The 21,708-nt window shown below is 42.3% G+C and overlaps 1 protein-coding gene across 1 annotated transcript in view; it reads left to right on the top strand.

Annotated features, from left to right (window-relative positions):
• med13a (mediator complex subunit 13a) overlaps positions 1-21,708 on the top strand; it is a 42,407-nt gene that overhangs the window by 9,659 nt on the left and 11,040 nt on the right. The window contains exons 3-11 of the mRNA XM_037270481.1: positions 2,804-2,972; positions 10,907-11,052; positions 14,426-14,626; positions 14,703-14,897; positions 15,020-15,182; positions 16,352-16,462; positions 16,884-17,627; positions 19,065-19,281; positions 21,475-21,505. Coding sequence (XP_037126376.1) covers positions 2,804-2,972; positions 10,907-11,052; positions 14,426-14,626; positions 14,703-14,897; positions 15,020-15,182; positions 16,352-16,462; positions 16,884-17,627; positions 19,065-19,281; positions 21,475-21,505 — 1,977 coding nt within the window. The remainder of the gene's footprint in view (positions 1-2,803; positions 2,973-10,906; positions 11,053-14,425; positions 14,627-14,702; positions 14,898-15,019; positions 15,183-16,351; positions 16,463-16,883; positions 17,628-19,064; positions 19,282-21,474; positions 21,506-21,708) is intronic.

Genomic DNA, 21,708 nt, shown 5'->3' with positions numbered 1-21,708 from the left:
CTCCGGTTCAGCCATGGTCTTAAAATTCACCTGTCAGCTCTATTAAATGATCGGGATCATAATTAGTCATTTATACACTGGAATTCATTTTCTCCTCCCTCTCCAATGGATCTTTCTTGACTGACAGCGCTTGGACTAGTCCATGCGTGGCATGCTGGTCCACGGGTGCAGCCTCTCCCCTCTCTGTCTCGCAGTCCCTGTTCTCTGCTCAGGAAATATTCATTAATTAGTAATGGAGACTTTGTAGAGCCGTGCCGGTTTCTCCCCTCCACTCGCAGATAAGTAGGAAATAGAGGCGAGGAGAAACCTTGTGGCCAGGCTGGGTAGAATCCCCACGAGCTCGCTCGATCACTAAGCATTAATCTTGCTGTTTAATGGCCGCTGCAGCTAAGTGAATATACACAAATGAGCAAATGCGTATGGATCCCCGCCTCTTAAAAATAATTCCCCATGATTTTCTCACATTCCTTAAACCGATCCATACACATCATTTGGTGAGCGAGTCAAGAATTTTGGATGAGTCAACTGCCAATGCTGCTCAATTTGCGCTGTCCTTGGTACAATAGGTGACGGTGTTTTGAACAGAGCTGCTATGCATCCGCTTAAGAGCTTTTATAAAGGTCACCTCATATGGGCCTGCCACAGGACACAGGAGGCAGCAACATAAAAGTGCCCCGGCCATCAGCTGGCCCAATAAATCTTTGTCTCAAAGAGTCCACTTATCTTTTGGAACATAACATGCCATCAAAGGTTTTGGCCTCAGTCAAAATAAGTTTTGAATGCGGCATGTGCATTTAACACCGTTGCTATTATGAGGAGTATTAATACCGTATTTTCCGCACTATAAGGGGCACCGGATTATAAGGCGCACCTTCAATGAATGGCCCGTTTTAAAACTTTGTCCATATATAAGGCGCACCGGATTATAAGGCGCACCTTCAATCAATGGCCCATTTTAAAAATGTGTCCATATATAAGATATATACATTTGGCCCGCAGGCCGGACTTTGGACACGCCTGCTGTAGTGGCTAAATATTGGTCCATATATAAGGCGCACCTGATTATAAAGTGTCGGCTTTTGAGAAAATTTGAGGTTTTTAGGTGCGCCTTGTAGTGCGGAAAATACGGTAATTAAAATAACAAAAATACTTGATTAGCCAATGAAGACTAATGATGACAATAATAATAATTAATAATGATAATAAATTAGGAGTCACAATGGCATCAATACTGTATCACAGTTCACCACCATTATTCATCCTGCAAAATAGCAAAACATACAGGTATATAAACTCAAGGCAACTCCCCATCCTCATAAAAATCAATTGTGTCACTCACCCCAAGTGTTTTGTCTTTTCTACACTGCTTTCTGCATTCCCGCGTGTATCCCCGGAGTTGCCCGATAAAATAACGTCGCCATCAAATTCATTGCCCTCCTTACTTGGCAGTTCAAGCGAGGCTGTTGAACATTTGTCGTATTTTAAATTCGAGTGTTTCTCCGAGCTGTCGAAATGATGCTCATAAAGCTTTGAACTCTCCTTTAAAACGGAAAAGCCGCCTGGCATCGGTAACATTGTATTTTATTTTTTTTCTTCCATCATTGACATTTGAAATATTTGATGCATTACAGCGGCAAGCCACAGTTTCAGTTAATAATTCAGGACATTTTGATTCATCGGTTAGGGCTTCCGAAAGCTGACTTGAAGAGTGGGTCACGGTGCTCATGCAGAGACAGCAGCGTTCTTGGATGCTCATGTTTGTTGGAGACTTGACTCAAAGGACAGCAAATCCTGTCAGATGTGAGCAATGGCTTATCCAGCAGCCAAGTCCGGTGCAGCCTGTTTGTCCTTGTGATATGCTTCTGCTGATATGTATTCATTCTCAACACAGTGGAAGAGCTCATCTGTTTATTTTATTTTTTTTACTCTTGCATGTCATGTCATCTAAAAGTCATCTTCAATCGCATCGGTTGAATTCCGATTCAAGCGCACAAGTAGAGTTTTTCTTTATTTATTGCTTTTTGAGGTTATACATTTCATTCAGCATGTGCTGTAAAAAAAAAAAATGTCTGCGATAAACTCCTTTGTTCTTTAAGCTGCGCGTTTTCTCTCCTCTTCCAACATTAGCGTCTTCATTTCGCCATTGTTGCTTCTTGCCACCTCGTGCAGGCCGTGTATTGAAATGCGCAATGCATCAGCCTCACTGATGCATAAAATACACAATATAGACAGTAAGAGGAAAAAAAGAAAAATAGACACTGAGGGGATCAACTGGAACTTCCACAGCCTAAAAGCAGGGAGCAGCAGGTGTCTCCTGGAGCTGTCTGTCTGTCAGTCAGAGTGAGCACACCTTGCATTTTTATGTCTTGTCACTTGAGACACGGCTCGCAGCTTTGCATTTCTAAGAATTGGTTTGTCTGGGTGTGTTCACTCTCAAGTGTCCGGGTCCTTGAAAAAGGTGTGACGCTCTCATCACCATCTTGCCCCTGAGCAATGTTTTCAACATTTCCCTTCTGTTCATATTTATTGGCGTGTACAAAGGAAGTTGAATAAATAATCATTTCATGCTGCTTTAAAATATCACCATACTACTGAATTTTTAATCCCGCTTTCGTGAAGGCATGCACGTTTCAATTTCATGACATTGATTTAATTAGTGTGCAGTGACAAAAAAGGAATGACTCTTCCTTAACATGATGATGTCATTGCAAAATACGTTTGACGCCGTCGGACCTCCATTTCATCTTTTAAATGAATACCTTATGACCTCATGAGTAAATAGTTTTTCTTCTCTGCCCTCCAGCCGAGGACGATGGACTCTGGGAGAATGGTCTTTCCTACGAGTGCCGCACGCTGCTGTTCAAAGCCATCCACAACCTGCTGGAGCGCTGCCTCATGAATCGCAGCTTTGTGCGCATCGGCAAGTGGTTTGTCAAACCTTACGAGAAGGATGAGAAGCCTATCAACAAGAGGTTAGCATTTGTTTTCCCGTTTACATTTGTTTCTGGCGGACGGATGCGGCCCAGCGGGTTGCGCGAGGCTTTCGATGATGCAAAGTTAACAGTTTAATTGCCTTTGTTTGTTTAAGGATAAGCTGCGGAGCGAGCACCTGGCTCAGATCGAAGCATACAGTGATCTTTTTTTAAATATTTTCCAATCCTACAAATGCACACGGGCGAAATGCATTTTAAAACAATTGCGTTGTTTACTCGCTCATCTCAAGAATGATTTATTTGAATGGTTAAGTGTCCGCGATTACTTGTAGCTTGTCGGTTGATATCCATCTTGTGTGCACATTATGCCACTCGCCTGCAGGTTGTTTGCGGTGCAGTAATGTATTCTTGAAAGCAGCAGCGCTCGAAAGTAAACAAAAGGATTAGGAATGGATCAGGCTGTATAGAACATTGATGTCACTGGAAAAGGTTTTGGCCCCAATGGTGATACACTAGGGTCATCTTTGGACGCACACAAATATCGTTTTATATTGATATTTAATTTATATTTTTATAATTTATATTTATATTTAATATTGTTTTTGATGGGAGAAAGGAGAACAGATAATTTTTTTTGTCTTACAATTATTATTATTATTATTATCATCATTATTATCATTATTATTATCTTATATTTAATATTGTTTTTGATGGGAGAAAGAAGAGCAGATATTTTCTTTTGTCTTACAATTATTATTATTATGATCATTTATTATTATCATCATTATTATTATCATTATCATTATCTTTAACGGATGCAAAATTCCAGCTCACATATGTAAGGGCCACACACAACAGCATCATTTTATTATCCCTTTGCTGACAGCGTGTCATTCCAAAACATAAGAGGGGCAAAATAATGCAAAGTAGAACTGGCTGCGACATTCATGACTTGTTTAGCTCGGTTACATTGCAAAGCGAGGAGTGACTAGCCCCGGCCAGCCAAGAGGAAAAAATGAATCCTTTCCTCTTTTCTTCTTCTGTGGAACACACACACACACGCTCTCACTCTCTCTCTCTCTGTTTCTCATTTGCTCTCCGTCTATGTCTCTCTTTCACTCCGCAGCCTTCCCTCCACCCCCCCTTATGCTGTCTCAGAACAGACTGGGCAGGTTATAAATAGTGGTGCAACCACCCTGAATTTTACTTGTTGTCAGGGACGTTGTTGCGATTTCCTTTTATGTGTTTCAGCCACACTGGAATTTGAACAGACACAACGCCTCCATTTGTTGTTTTGCTTTTAAATTCCTTCACATCATGTTTTCTCCTCAAATGCCTGCACAATTGGCACAGTTAATTGTTGAATGTTAGTGGTCATGTTGGTGTCATGTCTTTATTTAGCACTAAATGTTATAGCATTGAATTTATTTGATGTACCTTTCCCTGTTTTGGGAAGTAAAAATAGACTTAAGATTTTGGTTGGACTGCTCAGTTGCCATCTGCTGATGGAAAAAGCTAAAAAGACCCCCCCCCCTCCACCCCAAGCCCACACCTCCCTGTTAATCATCCCAAATCTCCAGTTGGTGGAGGCTGGAGCCAGCTGACAGTGTTCATAACCTCAACCCTCGCCCTCAGAGCCTGGATTGAAATACTTACACCCCCCCCGACACACACACACACTAGCCTCCTTTATTTTTTTTTAGCATTCTTAAATATTATAAAAAAAAGGTTTCTGCTTCCTAAGGCTCCCATTTACGATTTATATATTTTATTTTTATATTTTGTCATTGTTTGCAAAAAAAGAAAAATCCAACATGTGTTTACAAGTGCGAATCTTTCTTTGTCTTCAAGTAGTGCAAGCAGGTTGTTCCGGTGACGCTGTGAGCTAGACTGGCTTTGGAAAACAGCAGGAGAGAAAAAAGAGGGAGAGCCTGAGAGCGATGGAGAGAGGGAACGGACAAGGGAGAGCTCATCTCGGTTGTCATGGCAGCAGAGAAATGCACCCTGGGATCGCGTGTTTCCTAGGTGAAGCGGGATGCTTGCGCACTATTGGTCAAAGTCGACTTGTCAACTTGCTCCTAATTGGCCCCGTTTTCCGAAAACTAGTACGACGTTACACCCGGTCGGACGTCTTTGATGCTTCAATTTTGATCAGGATAAAGGAATATCGTTTTTAAAGCAGCGCTTTATAAGATGTGCAGTACTGCAATAATAAGAGTGTTCAAATCAAATGTGTTTTTTTTTCATCTTATGTTCCTTTGGATCAAGAATTCGAGCACATGATGAGTGTAACTGTTTTGTGTCTGAGAACATTCTTTTGGCATTGTTGTGTCCAGTGTCGGGAGGTAGGTGTGTGTTTGTGTGTGCGTCCCAGTGCACCACCGCGGCAAGCCGCACTCTTGTTAAGTAGGACAGTGCGGGATAAAGGGCCACTGCCTCCAGTCTGGGGCTAAAGCGCTAAATTTATCCCCTCCATGCTCGGAGCATAAGACAAACACACAGGGAGACGACGTGCATAGGAGCATGTGTGTGTGTGTGTGTGTTTGTGTCAACAGCCAGCATGCAGTCTGCAAGAGATGCCAACAAGAGCAAGGAATAATGTGCTTTGAAACAATCACAACACATGTAGACCTCCGGGAAAGGGTCAAATATCGTTACCCCTGGCTGTTTCTTCTAATTCATTAGTCCTTGCAGCAACAGGAGCACATGACTTGCTGCTCTGTGTTTATATTATATATATGGCTCTTTCCTCTAATATAGTATGTCTCGTATTTCATACACATACATATTAGAGTTCCTACAGGAGGCTTATTAATGGTGTAAATGCTTGAATTATAATGCAGTGCTTTCTGTGTCATTACTGTGATTGTTCTCATAGGTTTGTCTTTTAAAATAGAAGACATCATTCAGATGATATTCATAATAATAATAATAATGTTATTATTAATACTAATGATAATAATAATTGATATAAATAATGATAATAATAATAATAATCCATTTTCTATACCGCTTCCAAATGTAAAAAAAAAAAAGGATAACTTATAGTCTGCAATTGATTCTTACTTTATACTCTTATTTTCAAAATGCTCTCTGGAAATTGAAGATTTTACGCAGTGTGAGAATAGATTCATTTATTGATTTATATTTTTAATATAAGAACTCCCGTCTGCATGAGAGAGAAGCTGATTGCAAACACACTGGCTGGTGAGTTATTTGAAAATGTATAACGTGTGTTTGAGTGTGACGGGAGCAATCTGGAACCTGACGTGCATTTTTGGGGTTGTGTCTGTATGACCTCTATTTCGGTATGATCTTCTCGTTTCATAGACCTCTCTTGCCTTCCAGCTTTAATCTGACATGTGTAAAGAGGCTCTCCTGCATTTGCGGCTGAGGGAAATCAATTCCAAGTAATCAAGATTTGTGTGTGTATGTGTGTTGAAACCTGCTGGCCTTAAGAGTTTTAGCTTATTGTTTTTGTCCGCTCGCTCTCTTGTGTAAACACTGAGTGCAGCCAGACGCAGGCATGGCTCTTGTGGTGTGTGTTTGTGCTATGTTGGCAGCAACGTGTTTCCCAGTGGTCAGGTGGCTTGACAGTAGGGGAGCTTATATCATCTTGGACAGGTGCCCGTGTATATTTTGTTTGGGCTAAAATCAAAGGACAGGTTTCGCGTTGTGTTACGGTGATTCCAAACCTAAATTAAAGCCGTGAGATGAGAATGGGGATGTGCCCTGGGCTGAGATTGCAATGATAGTTGTCGAAAGGGACTCGGAGTATTTATTCGTTTCGGGGGCATCTATTACTCATAAAAATGTATTACTCAAAAAAAAAATGCAAAATATGCTGCTATGCTCGGTCCACATGGTCTGCAATTTACATGTTTCTATAATCTTTGACACGTTAAATTTTAAACGACACCTGTCTTTTTATAGGCTGTGACTTTAGATTTTTTTTTCTTCTTCATGATAGACGTTTCAGTGCTGACATTTGGAATTCGGAGGACAACTGTTCTAATCCCTAAGGGTCATGTTGGGATCCTAACATGGCATACATTTTCAACAGGATTACATTTTTTGCAGTATGGGAAACCCCTCATATTGTAGACCAAAGAAGAATGATGACGTTTCAAAAGGGCCGACAACTTGCTGCAGTTTTTGTTTTTCAAGAATTAGCAGCTTTAATTCCAGAAACAGTCACGCTGCCGTCACCACGCAAACCACGTTTCCTTGCTTCAGATGTTATTAGTAAGCAAATGGACACGTCAAAGCAGAGGTGACCAAATGTCAAGAGATGGATGTCTGGCTCTTTCCAGTGCGAGTTGTTGTCTTCATCTCAACGGAAGCGCAACTCTTAGCTGCGAACACACCAAGCATTTGAGGAATGTCACAGCACTGCAGTCTCCTTGTTTTTTCCTCCCGTCTTTTCATGCTCCCGTCCCCCCCATTGTCCGCCGTACCTCCCTTGAGACTCTCTTGACTTGACAAGTTTCATATTGTCCTTGCAAGCGTGTGGCAAAACGTTACCTGGAATCTCCTCATTATGCTAGTCGTCCCCATTAAAGTTCCCCCGTGAGGCTTGTATTAATTCTTCACATTAGCAAACAAAATTCATATTACATTGGGACATAGACGGGGGTTTGCTTTCTGGTGTTTACATCTAAAGAATGCAAGCAAATGGGAGCCAAAGCATTATAAAGATGGAGCGTAGGGAAAATGCGTCTCGTTTGCCAACAAAGCAGTGATCCCGCGAGACAGAAAATATAAATACAGTGTTCATTTACAGCAGATTAGACGGCGGATTGTTGGATTAGGATGCTCCATTGGTTCAGGTTTTCATGAACAAATGTTGCAACAACAAATTATAGACGAACCCACTGGGAGGCATTTAGAAGTAGTTTGAGTCAGCAATTACACTTTACTCCGATATTTTATGTTTGACAAAGTCACTGACAGGGATATGCACGTCCTTTTTATTTAAGATTAACCGAAGCTATTTTAATTTTGGTTGGTCAACAGCAACCTATCCACGTGACGACGACGGTGGTGGTGGCTATCAGCCCCATTCAGTCTCTCTGATGTCTTCCCGCTGCCACACGACTTGCTGCTGGCCTTTGGCACCTCATTTCCATCACTTGGCAGCTGACAGCAAATGTAGCCACCTTCCCATCTTGTCGCACTTCTCCAAATACTCACCGGATTATATTTTATTCTTGGCCTTTGACCCTTTGCATCTGAGACTTAACTCTGTGAATTTAGCTGTTGCCAACTGGGAATGGGGATGATCATTCGTTGTGTAGAATTTTTTTTCTTCCAAGATTCGTAGCAAATAATTACATTAGATTACACCGATCAGCTAATTTTTACAATCAGACATCACACACAGATATGAAAGGATTGCGCAACAGTTTGCGAAGGGATTGTTTTTCTTTATCGGTGACGGCCACGTGTAAAAACACGACATGTGATGTTTTTTTTGTCGTCTCTTTGTCAAATGCTAAGCGTACACCTGTTGACACCACGTGACCCAGCGGCTCAGCTGCTCCACCTCGCAATAACAAATACATTTCAAATACATACAGGCAGACAGTAAGTAAAAGACTTTTACGTTTCCACAGGTAGTAATATAATTGGTAATCATGTCGACGCATCTTTCACATGCTATTTATGCTAGTCTGCAATTTGAATGTGCTGAGCCACAGATGGCAACCCGCTCCCCCAAGCACTTTACGCATACGAACGTGTCACGTAAGGTATTCCGTGTTTTTCTGTTGAGGTGTGCACAATACAACACAAACCATCTCTCCATTCGCTTCCATTTCCCATCTTGTTTTAATTCCATGCACATGGTGTTAAAAGCACATCCGTTTTATTCCACTTATATAAAGTGCTTGTACACATTTATACTGTACGGCAATTGAGGTCTTTGACTTCATCAGTTTCCCAAGTGGTTCCAACAAGACTTAAACAGCAGTCAAAAAAAAAGCCAAGTTTAATTTACTGCTCTATGACCAGAGCTGTCATATCACACCTCCTTAAACAAAGGCTCCATTTTTTTGGGGTTGCACTATATGGCCTTTTTTCGTAATGGTCTTTTTTTTTCACAGCCTCAACCCTCCACCTTTTCTCCGTTCATCACGGCTGTAACTACCCGATGATGAAAAGAGCAATTATTTCCCGGCCGTTCCCACTTAGGCCCTCGATACCGAAGAAATGGCGTCATGAAACTACACATTACCCCTCTGGAATCCGTAGATGAATTGAAATGTAGCGTTAGATGGTCTGTGTAAAAGTAACAACCCCGAGTAAGCAAGGCCACTGTTCATTTCATTTTGGAACTACTCCTTTCTGGTCGAAAGCGTAACCCCTAGTGAGGAAAGTCTTCTCGGTAAACGAGCTTAAACGGCCGGGTGGCCGTGCAGCGCTTCGTAATGATTAAGAAGAAGCCGAGCTGCAAGGCAAAGCTTTGAATCGATGTCCCGAGCCCCTCCGACGGTTATAAGCTTAGGCTAATGACTGCGAATGAGCTCTAAGTGGCTCAAGCACGTTTCCTTCACAGGTTGGCTTGGCTGAGCGTTGAGGTGAGGAGCAGAGGTATTTTGGAAGGAGCATCGAGTCCAGCCCTCTGCTCCATTACACCACCAATGAGTTGAAGTGGTTTGGCCATCTGATAAGGATGATAAGTATTCCAGTCAGCCAGGAAACTCCAGGAAAGACTTAAGGGGATAAGATAGCCCTTGTGAATGAGCAGTTATTGTCATCTTGAGGAAATGCTGCAAACATGTTTTAAAATCGTCATCTTAATCTCTTATCCCAAGATATATGTGCGATGATGTTGATTCAAGCGATCACTTTTGAAAATAGTTGGGAAGGGGAACAAATGAATTATTGAAACAGATTGTATGGCTTCTGCGATGAAAACTTTATTTCTTTTTCACTGTGAAGGCGAACATCAATTACCGTTGGAGCTATGGAATTTAAAAGTGTCCCTCATATAAATCTTTCTGGCAGTTACAGGAATTGTTCTGTCCGTTCTTTTTCCTGCCATTGTTAATTGAGCGGGAAATTAAGCAGAACTAATTTGCCGATCGCTGGCGACATTGGAAGTAACGCCACGAACCTCCATGCACGTTTTCCTCAAAGACTTTGGGACCCAAGGGCTGAATGTTCAAATCTCATTACGGACAAAAATATAGAACCAGTCGTATTGGAAATTCAGAAAATCCAGACGCCATCTCTAAGGATACAATTCTTATCTTTCCTAAGGCAGAATATTTTTGTACAATTCTTTGCTCTTTCGGTATATTGAGTTGACGTAAAAGTACTCCAGTAGATTCATAAGTCTGTAGCTCACCTTCATCACTCTTATCGTGAGTGAAGACACACACGCAAAATATGAATATCAGCCATTCGCTAATGAGCATTCCTTCATTTTTTTCAGAGGAAAATGATTATAAGATTGAACGCCAGTCTCGGCGGGCACCAGCTTAGGGCATCTCGCTACTATGTAGTCGGTATTATCTTATTTGAAGTGCTCTCGCTCCATCTTCATTGCGCCCGGGCCGGCGCCTGCCTATCTTCTCCTTTTCTTAATCCTCTGCAGAGTAGGTGTGCGAGAGTCGGAGGGAGAAGACTGATATTTTCTTAATCAAATCCTCTAAAGAAGCAACCCTCTTTTGATCCACTTCCAAGCGCACCGTGTTCACTTTCAGTTAGCTGTCCTTCCGTCGCTCGCTTTCACGCCACGTATTTGTATAGCGACCAAGATGGGGTTGGAAGAAAGTGGAAAACTACTTTTTGCCCTATCCTATCCTATAATACAATTAAATATATATAAATGATTAATATTTTTTACATAACACCATTTTAGAGATGAATTCACAGACTGCCTGCCCCTCCCCTTCCACATGGGTCACGTTCTTGCACTTCAACGATGCATCCAAGAAGACTCATTTGTGTCTCTGTCTTGCTTACAGCGAGCACCTGTCTTGCGCCTTCACCTTCTTCTTGCACGGCGAAAGCAACGTATGTACCAGCGTGGAGATCAACCAGCACCAGCCCGTTTACCATCTGACAGAGGAGCATCTCACTCTGGCTCAGCAGGCGTCGAACCCCTTCCAAGGTGGGTGGAGCTAAGAGTTCCAGCAAAAAAGAAATTGTTGATGTTTAATACACATTTTATTTGTGTGGAGGTTGAATTAGTTATAAATGATCCTTTTCTGTTTTACTTATAGAAAAAAAATTGCCTCTGCAAAAAAAATAATGGCGTAATCGTTTTAATGAATAATTTAAATTGTTGAAAAAGTTGATTCCTCGTGTTATGACACTTCTGCGAGCGAGTTAATTGCTCCAGTATAATTCAAAGGACATATGTCAGAAGTGAAAGTCTCTTTAGTTATGAAAAAAATAAAATTAATTAGTCATCACAAGCCTGCCTCTAAAGTGTCATCTAATTTACATGACAGATCTAATCAGAAATGTATTCCAGGGCTATTTTTACGCCCATGTACCTAACCTGCCTGTGTTATTTCAAGATTCAAATACACTGCTTAATTTTAAGCCTCGGAGAAAAGCAGACAACCCCCCTCATCTTTATGCTGCCACTCCAGTGGAATAACAATGTTCACGAGCCACAACTGTAATTCAAATAAATCCAGTCCCTCACGACAGAAGGTTACAATAAACCATTTGACTTTTTTTTCTTTTTTTATTCATTTTAAGATACGGAGACTTGTGACATGAGCTGTAATCACTTACTGTGGCAAAACTGTGTCGCCTCACTCACCCATAGGGATTCATTCAGTTGTTCATTCACTAACAATGTCATTTTATTAGACTATAAATAAATGTCACAGTGTCTCACATAGCTCAACCATGTCCATTGTGAGAACTTGGATTAAATGACACCGTCTGTTTCTGTGATTGCCGCCTTGTCAGTCTTTTACTGTTGCTATATTGGAATGAAAGTCATCATTTTTGATTGGATCAACTACAATGTGTAATATTGTGAGAAGTGTTCATTTTATGGACCGTTAAGACCAAAAATGATAAGTACTGTTTGAGTTCAAGTACCGTATTTTCCGCACTATAAGGCGCACCGGATTATAAGGCGCACCTTCAATGAATGGCCCATTTTAAAACTTTGTTCATATATAAAGTGCACTGGATTATAAACTGCATAGAATAAATAACTCAACGTTGCTCAAACGTTAATGCAATCACAATATAGTAACACTCGAAATAGTGAAAACAATAACAATAACTCAGCGTTGCTCAAATGTTAATATCACACAATACACAAAATAAACACGTAAAGCTTACTTTAATAAATTAGTCCTCATCCACGAATCCATATTGGTCCATATATAAGGCGCACCAAATTATAAGGCGCACTGTCGGCTTTTGAGAAAATTTGAGGTTTTTAGGTGCGCCTTATAGTGTGGAAAATACGGTATTTGTTGGTGGCTATCCTTGATATCAGACTATGAACCCATTGTCAAGGATGTCTTTTTTTTTTTTTTATTGAAACTCTTTAACACAACTTCAATTTTTGCAATTTTCTTCTTTCCTTCATTGGCAGTTAAAGCCCCATTCACCCGACAAAATTGCACAATCTGCCCAGTGGAAGAGTAATTTGGTACTTGTCTGTGTAATATATTCAATATTTATAATGGATACACACTGTGATATTATTTGACATCCAGCTGTGTTTCACTGCTGCAGTGCCTCTCCCAGAAGCTAACTAAGCGTCGTGTCAGGGAAGAACTGACTTCCATCAACCTCGGTCTATCCATCTTCACTCTCCTCGCACAACCCCCCCCCCTTGTCCCCTCACCTCTGCCGAGCTCAGTTTACTGTTGAACAAAGCAGATCTCTCCAGGATGTGACCCCATTAAAGGGCGTAGAGTGAATGGAATGAACTCTCAGTACATTACACTGATCTGAGAACTTTTGACAGTCTTCGGGGAGCCAGAGATGCACTCCAAGTGCAGAAAAGGTTGCAGGATGCATTGAGTGCAAGATGGTAAAGCATCTCCATAATTGTGCTGAATTTCATCTTGTTTTCCACGACTCGCCTGCAAGTCTCGTGGCCACTGTGTGGAGAAAACAGAGAGATTTAAGTGCTTGGATTCAATTAGGGTTTAATACGATCAACCCTCGCTCCGTTTTGTCGGATACTAAGAGAAACCTGACCTTGTGCGTCTTCAATGACACAGGTCGTATCTGCTGACTTTGCTGTCAGCTGGTGTGGAACGCTAAGCTTGGAGGGCATTCCGGAAAAGCAGGCGAGATGTTTTACGGTCTCGATAGTTATCATATTCAAAGTGGTCGAGTCCACGGACATCTTTGTACACAGAATTTTGTGTCACATGACTTCTCCTACTGTCAATATTTATTTTTAACATTTCCCCCCCTGACTACATTCATAACCACCAGAAAAGTAGGCCAGGGGAAAAAAAATCAGGAAATAAACGATGGATAATAACTGACAAGAATTGTCCGAAAATATTGGTTGGATGTCTGAGTCTGGTGTGGATCTGCTCTGGTAGCTTGATAATACTTGCTATCTCCCAACACCAGCTGCCAGTCACTTTTCCGACTCACCTGGAGATGCTACACTTTTCCTTTTGCCAAATAATTAAAGTGTCAGATGCGAGAAAGGGATCTCACACCCGAAACATCTGTGCTTAAAAGATTTGAAAGGACACACCTTTTCTTCATCCTAATTTGTCTTCTCATTATCTCCAGCCAATGTTGGCATCCTCCAAGCTTTTTCGACTGTCCAGTCACGGGATCGATGCTTTGGTCTGGAGGCCATCTCGTCGCTTAATGAAAAAGTGTGGGGCATTAACAAATGCTCACTCACACACCCACACGGCCAGTCCAAGCATTAATATAAGCCCTCGTCACTTCCAGCGTATGATAGATGCAGAAGGAGCGGATGCATAACAAGCCGATACGATGATATCCATACGGTTTTCATGTATGCATTATGCATGTTCCTTAATAGCTGTATCTCCATTTGCTGATGGATGAAGGTCTGTTCTATGAGCAGACTGATGGGCTCTTTGTGACTCCATATGTCTGTGCAGTCAAGTGTGTTTGTCGAGGAATGGCCTCCTTTTTATAAGCTTCTGTTTATGGCCTCCGAGAGCCCGCCGCTTGCCAATAATTGACGTCTGGATTGCTCTGTAAGTATTTGGCAACTCCGCCGGGACTGGCTGAGTCCAGCATTGCTATGGAAAAGGTCAACATGCTCCCGAGTAGGCCGGAGATGACAGAATGATGAGGAAAGCAAAGACTAAAAGAAAGGAAACATTATGAGGAGATAAAGGCGATCAAGCTGAAATAATTGCGGGGGGAAAAGGAAAGCAAGGTATTACGGCAAAGTAGGATATTATTTATAGTGTTATGAGGATTAATGTGGAAAGAGTCAAGATGTAAGCAAAAGCAATGAAATGGCTATAACTAACCAAATGTTCCTGTCTCAATAGTTATCCTGAGCCCTTTTGGGCTGAATGGAACTCTGACCGGCCAATCGTTCAAGATGTCTGACCCACCCACCCGGAAGTTGATTGAGGACTGGAACCAGTTTTATCCCATCAGTCCCGGTGCCAAGGATGGTGTGTTAGAAGACAAGATGGAAGATATGGATTGGGAAGATGATTCTCTGGCCTCTGTAGAGGTCCTTGTTGGTCAGTTTTTTTTTTATACATTATGTTAATAATACACATTGTGTTGGATTGACTCTTTGTACGACTTTTTGTTTAGGCGGTGTGCGAATGGTGTACCCAGCCTGCCTCGTGCTCGTGCCCCAGTCAGACATCCCCGTTGTGACCCCCGTGGGGTCCTCCCAATGTACTGCCGTCTATCCGGGTGGTCACCAAGTGCCTGCATCCCAGCGAGAGCCTGCCATGTCATTGGTGACCCTCACCCCTCCCACGTCGCCTGAGGAGGTGCACTCAGGTAGTCAAAGGAGGATTTGCAACACTTGACTTTATTAACGGGATCTTGTCTTTTGAATTAAGCTCACTCATTCAATCAGTCGAGTGGTTTTTCTTAAGCGCCGGATCTTTTTGTCTCCGTAGTGGACACTCATTCTGCCCAGAAGTGGTTGAGGATGCCTTCTTCGTGCGACATGTTCAGTGTGGACACATCAAGCCACCACGGAGGGAAAATTCCTCGCCAGCTCGCCAGTCAGGTTGCCGAGCGTGTCTGGCAGGAGTGCAATATCAACCGAGCCCAGAACAAGTAAGATTTTTCTTCACTCTTCAGTTTTATCTGAATTTCGTCTTGTGATGCCAGATAACTTTTTTCATTTACTTTTTTCTTTTTTTGAACAAACAACCTCCCTGAAGGTGGTTTTATATTAATTAAATAGAAAAGATATATTAATTAATGAATTTCAGAGTTACACAAGTTGAAGTCACTTCATGCCCACCAGCTATCTGAAATCAAAGTCAAGTCAAAGTCTGCTTTATTGTCAATTTCTTCACATGCCAAGACACACAAAGAAATCGAAATTACGTTCCCACTATCCCACAGTGACAAGACATAGTACACAATATATATACAAGTAAACACCACAAAAAAACAAGAAGGCACAAACAATGAATAAATAAGAGCGATGAACAAATAATAAATAAACAAATAACATAATAAATAAGAGGAGCAAAAATGGAGCAAGTGTGCATACAGCAGACAGTCAGAACATAGCGCAAAAGTACAGGACGCTACGCAGAAGGGGGGAGAATGCAGCATTTATGAATCGCTGCTGAATGCTGATCTCAGTTCCTCAATAAGAGGTGCAAAGATGCTTCTCGCCTTATTCAAAATGTGAAAATCGCTTTCTGTGCAACAATAGAAAAAAGAAAATCTACTTTTCAGTCATCTCGGCAGCGGAGAACTAAAGTTAGATTCTTGTCGATGACAAGAGTGCACAATAAAGCAGTATTCCGCTCGCTTGGATGGTCCCATGCCTTGTCGAGCAACAAGCCACAAAAATCAGATCTTCATCTTCGAAGACTAGCTTTAAACTGTTTAAACGCATTTGGATGAATGAAATAAACACAGAACACACAGATGGATAGGATGGAAGCAAACCGTGCACACCAGCATTAAAACAGTATATATTGCAATGTTGTCCCGTGGTCTTGTGAATTATTCACTATCAGTGAATCTGACACATTGGGAGCATCGAGAGTTCTGTTGCCCCTGCGCAAGCACAAAATGTCAGCAGTAGTTAGCTATTAGCGTGTCACCCAAAATACTATTGCTCCGAGCAGGGTTAGAAAGTCAGTCTCGGCAGAAAACTGCATTTACCATTGTATAATGTCGGAGATAATCCAATAAAATCAACGTGTACAGTATCAGAATATGAGGAGCTACAAAAGTAAAAATCTTGTTTGCTTCCACAACAGGCGGAAATACTCAGCGGCAACCAACGGTACCTGTGAGGAGGACCGGACAGAAAGAGTGGGAACCTGGGATTTTGTGGGGCCTTCAAAACGCTCATACTGTAGCTGTTCCAGGTAAATTGAAGATTTTGCCGTACGTTACGTAACCACCTGGGCACACCCTGATATCATATCTCTTGTGGTTGTGAGCCTTTTTTCTATCTTTTCCTTTTTTTAAACAATAAAAACCCACAGAGTGCCTCATTGAAGATTTCCGCAGTAATTGACACACGTTTGTTTTTGTGAATTGATTTTACATGAATAAACGTGGATGACGACAGATGATAGACGTTTGTTAGGAAATATGACCTGTCAAATATGCGTAGGGTGGAAAAGACATTTGTGCCTTTTAAAGCACGCCAAAATATTTTTTTCTTGATATTTATGGTCTGACAGTTGATTTGCTTCCATTGCTCAGTTCTCTGCTGGCTTTTGGTTTGCGTCTCCATTACATTAAAGTCTCATCGTATTTTCACGTTTGTCTTCTTTCCTCCAGACATAAATCGGTGAAGCAGCGAACAGGCGCAAATGCGGGCCAAGCTCAGTCAGCGGGCCAAGCCTCTCAGACTCCTACCAAGCACAAAGCCGGAGGAGAAAAGCCAGACAAGAGCGACAAGCAGCAGAAAAGACCCCAGACACCTTTCCATCATCGAAATTTGACCAGCGAAGACGCCTCGATGGAGACGGAGGCAGCGGCCGGACAAAGACTTACAATCAGGAGTCAAGACGGAGGAAGATTCTCCAGCATCCGTTCGGCAGATGTGTCAAGCATCCAAAAAACACCTCAGCTTAACAGCGGGGCGGTTAGCACGGGAGGGCCGTCCGACTCCCCCCAACCCCCACCACTCAGCCCCCACCCATGTGAACGTGGTGACGATCCCAGGGAGGCTCTGAAGAACCCTTCCACCCCCAACAACCAACACTTTTACCAGACTCCTCTGGAGCCATGCCTGGGCGGAGCAAAGGGTGGCAACGAGGAGCCCGCAGGCCCGGAGGGTCTGACCCAGCACTTCTCCTCACACCACCCCCACTCTTCAGCCTCTGCTTGTTCAGACCCCCCAGAACCCACTGTGTATACAGGCCGAGGGGTCCACTTAGAAGATGACAGCACTCACTCACCGTGGAGGTTATTCAACCTATCCTGCAGGAAAGAAGCGGAGCTGCCCACGCCACAGCTGCCGGGGGAAAGGTTTCGGGAAGATGCTTTCACCTCCCAGGACAACCTTGTGTCTGTGACCGAGTAAGTACCAATCGATAATCAGCGCTTCCTGTTTCAACCGCTGAGGATGGGCAATTCAATGATGATCTGCGTAGAATGTTTATCAAGCGATTGATAGGAACAAATATTCTCATAAATATCTCGTACAAAAAAAGAACTCATCTAAAGTGTTGAGCAGAATATTTTTGTGCCAGCGTGGTTTTTTTAAAATTATTTAATATTCTTATTTATTTTCTACTGCAGTGTACCTTGACTTACAAGTCTTTGTTTTGTGAGCCCAAATTGTGGCGAACCTCAGATATTAAGTGAAGTGGGGGAAAAAAAAGATTTAGATTCAAGATTAATCAACAATTCCCCTCAGTTTAGAAAAAAATGATCAATGAATTGTTCAATTAATTGGTCTGGCGATCTCTTCCAAACAGCTGCACACTTTTAGACATTTGCTCCCCCCCCCCCCCTTTATTCCTCAGCTTTCGAACGTTGAGGGTAGCGCTTAGGCGCACACAGCATGTTAATCTCTTGCTATGTGCCCTTTTGACATCATATATCACCGATGTGCACGGCCAGCACTACTCATTGATTCCTACACACACGCAGGCAGGCACCAAAGCCAGGAGAGAGCAAGAGTAATAGTCAGGTTAGATAAAGATGAACTGCTGTTATAATGGAGTCAAAGTTGTAGCTATAATATTGCTTGCCTTTGGGCTAAGACATTTACCCTGAAGAGGCTGAAATAAGTGAGGGAGGGAGGGTGGCTGGATGGAAGAGAGCAACCTGGGCGGGGGGGGGATGGTGGAAATTATCAGTGGAGTTCTGCAATCCCGACGGAGCAAACGCTTGGACGGGCTATTCTAGTGAGCTATAATCCTCCCGGCTATGGCCCTGAATGACGGCTAATCTGTGGTCCAGTCCACCGCATTCCATCACCTCACCCCAGAACAGGACAAGCGTGACGAGAGGACATACGTACGTGTGAGGGAAGGCGGGGGGGGAGCGTAACCTATGGCGCACCACCGGCAGGAAAACAATGAGGCCACCGCCACATAAAAGATTCCGATGAGCCACCTCGCAGTCACAAGTGATCAATGTGTCTGTAAATGTATGAACAGTCCGCGGCGGAGTGGCCATGTTCTCGTTAATCTGTTTCAAAATGTAGTTGTCTGACAACAAACACCATGCAGCTCCCAGACAGCTGTCAGAGTTGTTTGCAGTCGCTGCCATTGCATTTACTGCTGATAAACACAAAGCACTGCTGACAAGCACTATCAAGCGGCGGCACAGCATCCACATTTTTTTTTTTTTATTTCCTCGCTAATCAAATACAATCTTTATTGTTGGTGCACAGTTGAAAATAAAGCTTTTCAAATTGACATTAGCAGTAAATAGCCATGATGTGGGGTCTTGGATTTCTGTTCTCAGTCCTTATCTTCGGGAAATTTTCTGCCCCCCCTCCTACAGGGAGATGTCGACATCGAAATTCCCACTGAAGGTCTCTGATGAGCGCATTCAGATGTATCGCGCCAGGAAAAGCCAGTACCTGGTTGCCGCCATCACGGACGGAGATCACGAACCCGAGGTGGACCCTTATGCCTTTGAGGAAGGAGATGTGAAATTCACATTTTCCAACAAAAAGGATAAGGCAGGCGGGGAGCGTGAGCCAGGCAAGAAACATAAGGTAAGGCTTGAGGGCTAGCTGCAACTAATGGATGTATTTGTCCTCTTTGTTAAAATGTCCTCCTGAACCTTTTTGCTCTTGTTCTGTTGCTCAGGGAGAGAGCATTAGGGAAAAAAAAATGTCCAGTCACATTAAATAGATTTGATTTTCTTCTATGCTTGTGCCATGGGCTAATTGCTGTACAGATTAACCCTGAACCACAATTGCAACTTGTTACCATAACAACGACATCCTTCTGTAGCTTGACTTTATGATTTGACACGACAGATTAGACTCGAAAAGCCGAAAGTCACTTTTGTGTTCTATCAAAACATTTTGTTTAGACCTTGGCAAAAGTTTCAAGAAAGATGGAAAAGTCCTTGATGCTGCTAACAAAATGGATCCCTTAATTTTTTTCCCCCCCCATGACCCCGCTTTTTGACGGATGGCCTCTGCCTTTCTTTTGATTTGCCGCCCAGTGTTCTTCTCTCGGGTCTTCCCAGCTTTATGATTTATTTCTATTCCATACACTTTCAAAGGTGACAGGTCAAATTGCTGATATTCAAACTCAAAACACGAAAAAGTGGTTTATCACGATGAAAAAAAAAAAATGTTTTGTCGAGCCTTCGTGGAAGGTCACAAGAGAAACCGCTTGATCCGTGCTCGCTTTGGCAGAGGTGGACGAGAGGGCAGGAACCAAGAGAAGTCGAAAAAATATCATCCTCATCATCACGGCGAGCAATACTGCCCTAAAAATAACGGCTTGCTTTCCTCATCCGCTTTCACTGCCTATGTCTATTGTAACAGGAAGCTGTCCAAAAATCCCCATTGTAAGTTGAGCCCAGAGGAACGCCAATTGCTTTGCCTGTCCAGGTTTCCTTCAGTTTGTTTTTCCTATTTGATCTGGCCTCTGTCTCCTTCCCGTTTTAAACATACAGGAAGCGTCATCGCCTGGCTGCCAGACAGGGACCACGGTGTTTTATTGAACGGCTGGCCGCACGTGCGAGTATGCTTGCGTGCTTTGCAAACTGTCGCCCAAACACAAAGCGGAATATGATTCGGTCAACCATTAAATGTGTTCTTGTGTCCACCCAAATGAAGTTGAAAGGCATCTTGAAGGTTGTTGCTGATATTTACACCAAGATTGATATTTTTCCCCCATTTTTCCATATATTGAGTTTCTATGTATTTTTTGTTATTAGGGCTAAAAAAAAAGCAAAAAAAATTCCAATCTTATGAAAACAAAGCGATGATGTTCCAGTAAGCAATAGCTTCTTCCTTCTACTTTTTTGAACATTATTTGTCTTATTGGCATAACATGAAATTATGTGAAAATGTGGAAAAAAATGATTTTGTGTTTGGTCGATCACATGTTCAAAAATAAACTTCAACTTCAGTTAAAAGTCACATTTACTTCATGGGGCGAAAACAAACTGTTAGGAGGATAATATTGTTTCTCGAAAGAGAAGCTGTTAGTTTGACTCGAATAAAGTCATAATTTTCACGAGTTCCCACACAAATCGTAAAAGCAACAGTCCGAGACAAGTACCTGCTGTCTCCCGGTAGAGATCTGTCAAATATTAACTGCTCTTTCTGCGGACGTGCCAAAACATTTACTGTTTCATCGTTTGGGTAGTTCACATACTTAACGAGCTCGCAATTTGATAAATTCAAACTGCCTTCTCCATATCGGCTTACTCAAGGTGCACAGTTTTGTGCACTATTCTGCACTGGTTCTTAAAGGGAGACTGATTAAATCCTGTTTTACGCAGGGAAAAGCCTTCCAGCATCAATTGCTAGAACATAACATTCCCGTCCGTTCCCAGCAAGAACTATTCAACACACACCGACCCTCGTAGATATTGACGTCTGGGTGGGAGCCCAGGAGGCCATTCCTTGGATCTCCATTTCCCTCTGATCCACACTGGAAATCTCATTTGCCACAGCAGAGGAAAAGTTGTCCTTTCCCTCTTATTTAACTGTTTGCGCAATTCTCCTCGATTTTCATTCTTGCTATTATAGCACGTATCCTTGATCTAATTTGATTACGCTGTGTATTGATTTGAAAAGAAAATCTGTTTTGCGCTCTTAATGGATTTGTTGTTTTGCAGATGATTTACAATCAAATATTGTTTCATGGCTAATAAGTTTTGTGTGTGTCCTGTTTATGGTTTAATCGAAAACGTCACCTTTTTTGTTTGCTTATTCTAACAGGGTGAAGATGGAGGATCGGGTACATCCGATGGTAAGGCCGATTTCTTTTTTTTTTTTTTCCTCCGAGTCGCCTTCTTGTTTATTTGCACGACTTGGCTGCTGTTACACGGACACATAATCACCCGGGCGACCTCCAAATCTTTAAATAACACAGCATCTTGCTTTCTGTTCACATCTGAGGAATGCAACTTGGCAGTATATTTACTATACGCATAGGCAAAAAAAATTGTTTTG

This window comes from Syngnathus acus, chromosome 14 (assembly GCF_901709675.1).
Source record: "Syngnathus acus chromosome 14, fSynAcu1.2, whole genome shotgun sequence".
NCBI classification, from domain to species: Eukaryota; Metazoa; Chordata; class Actinopteri; order Syngnathiformes; family Syngnathidae; genus Syngnathus; species Syngnathus acus.
The sequence above is the reverse complement of the archived record's forward strand: the minus strand, read 5'-3'. Positions and strand labels throughout refer to the sequence as shown.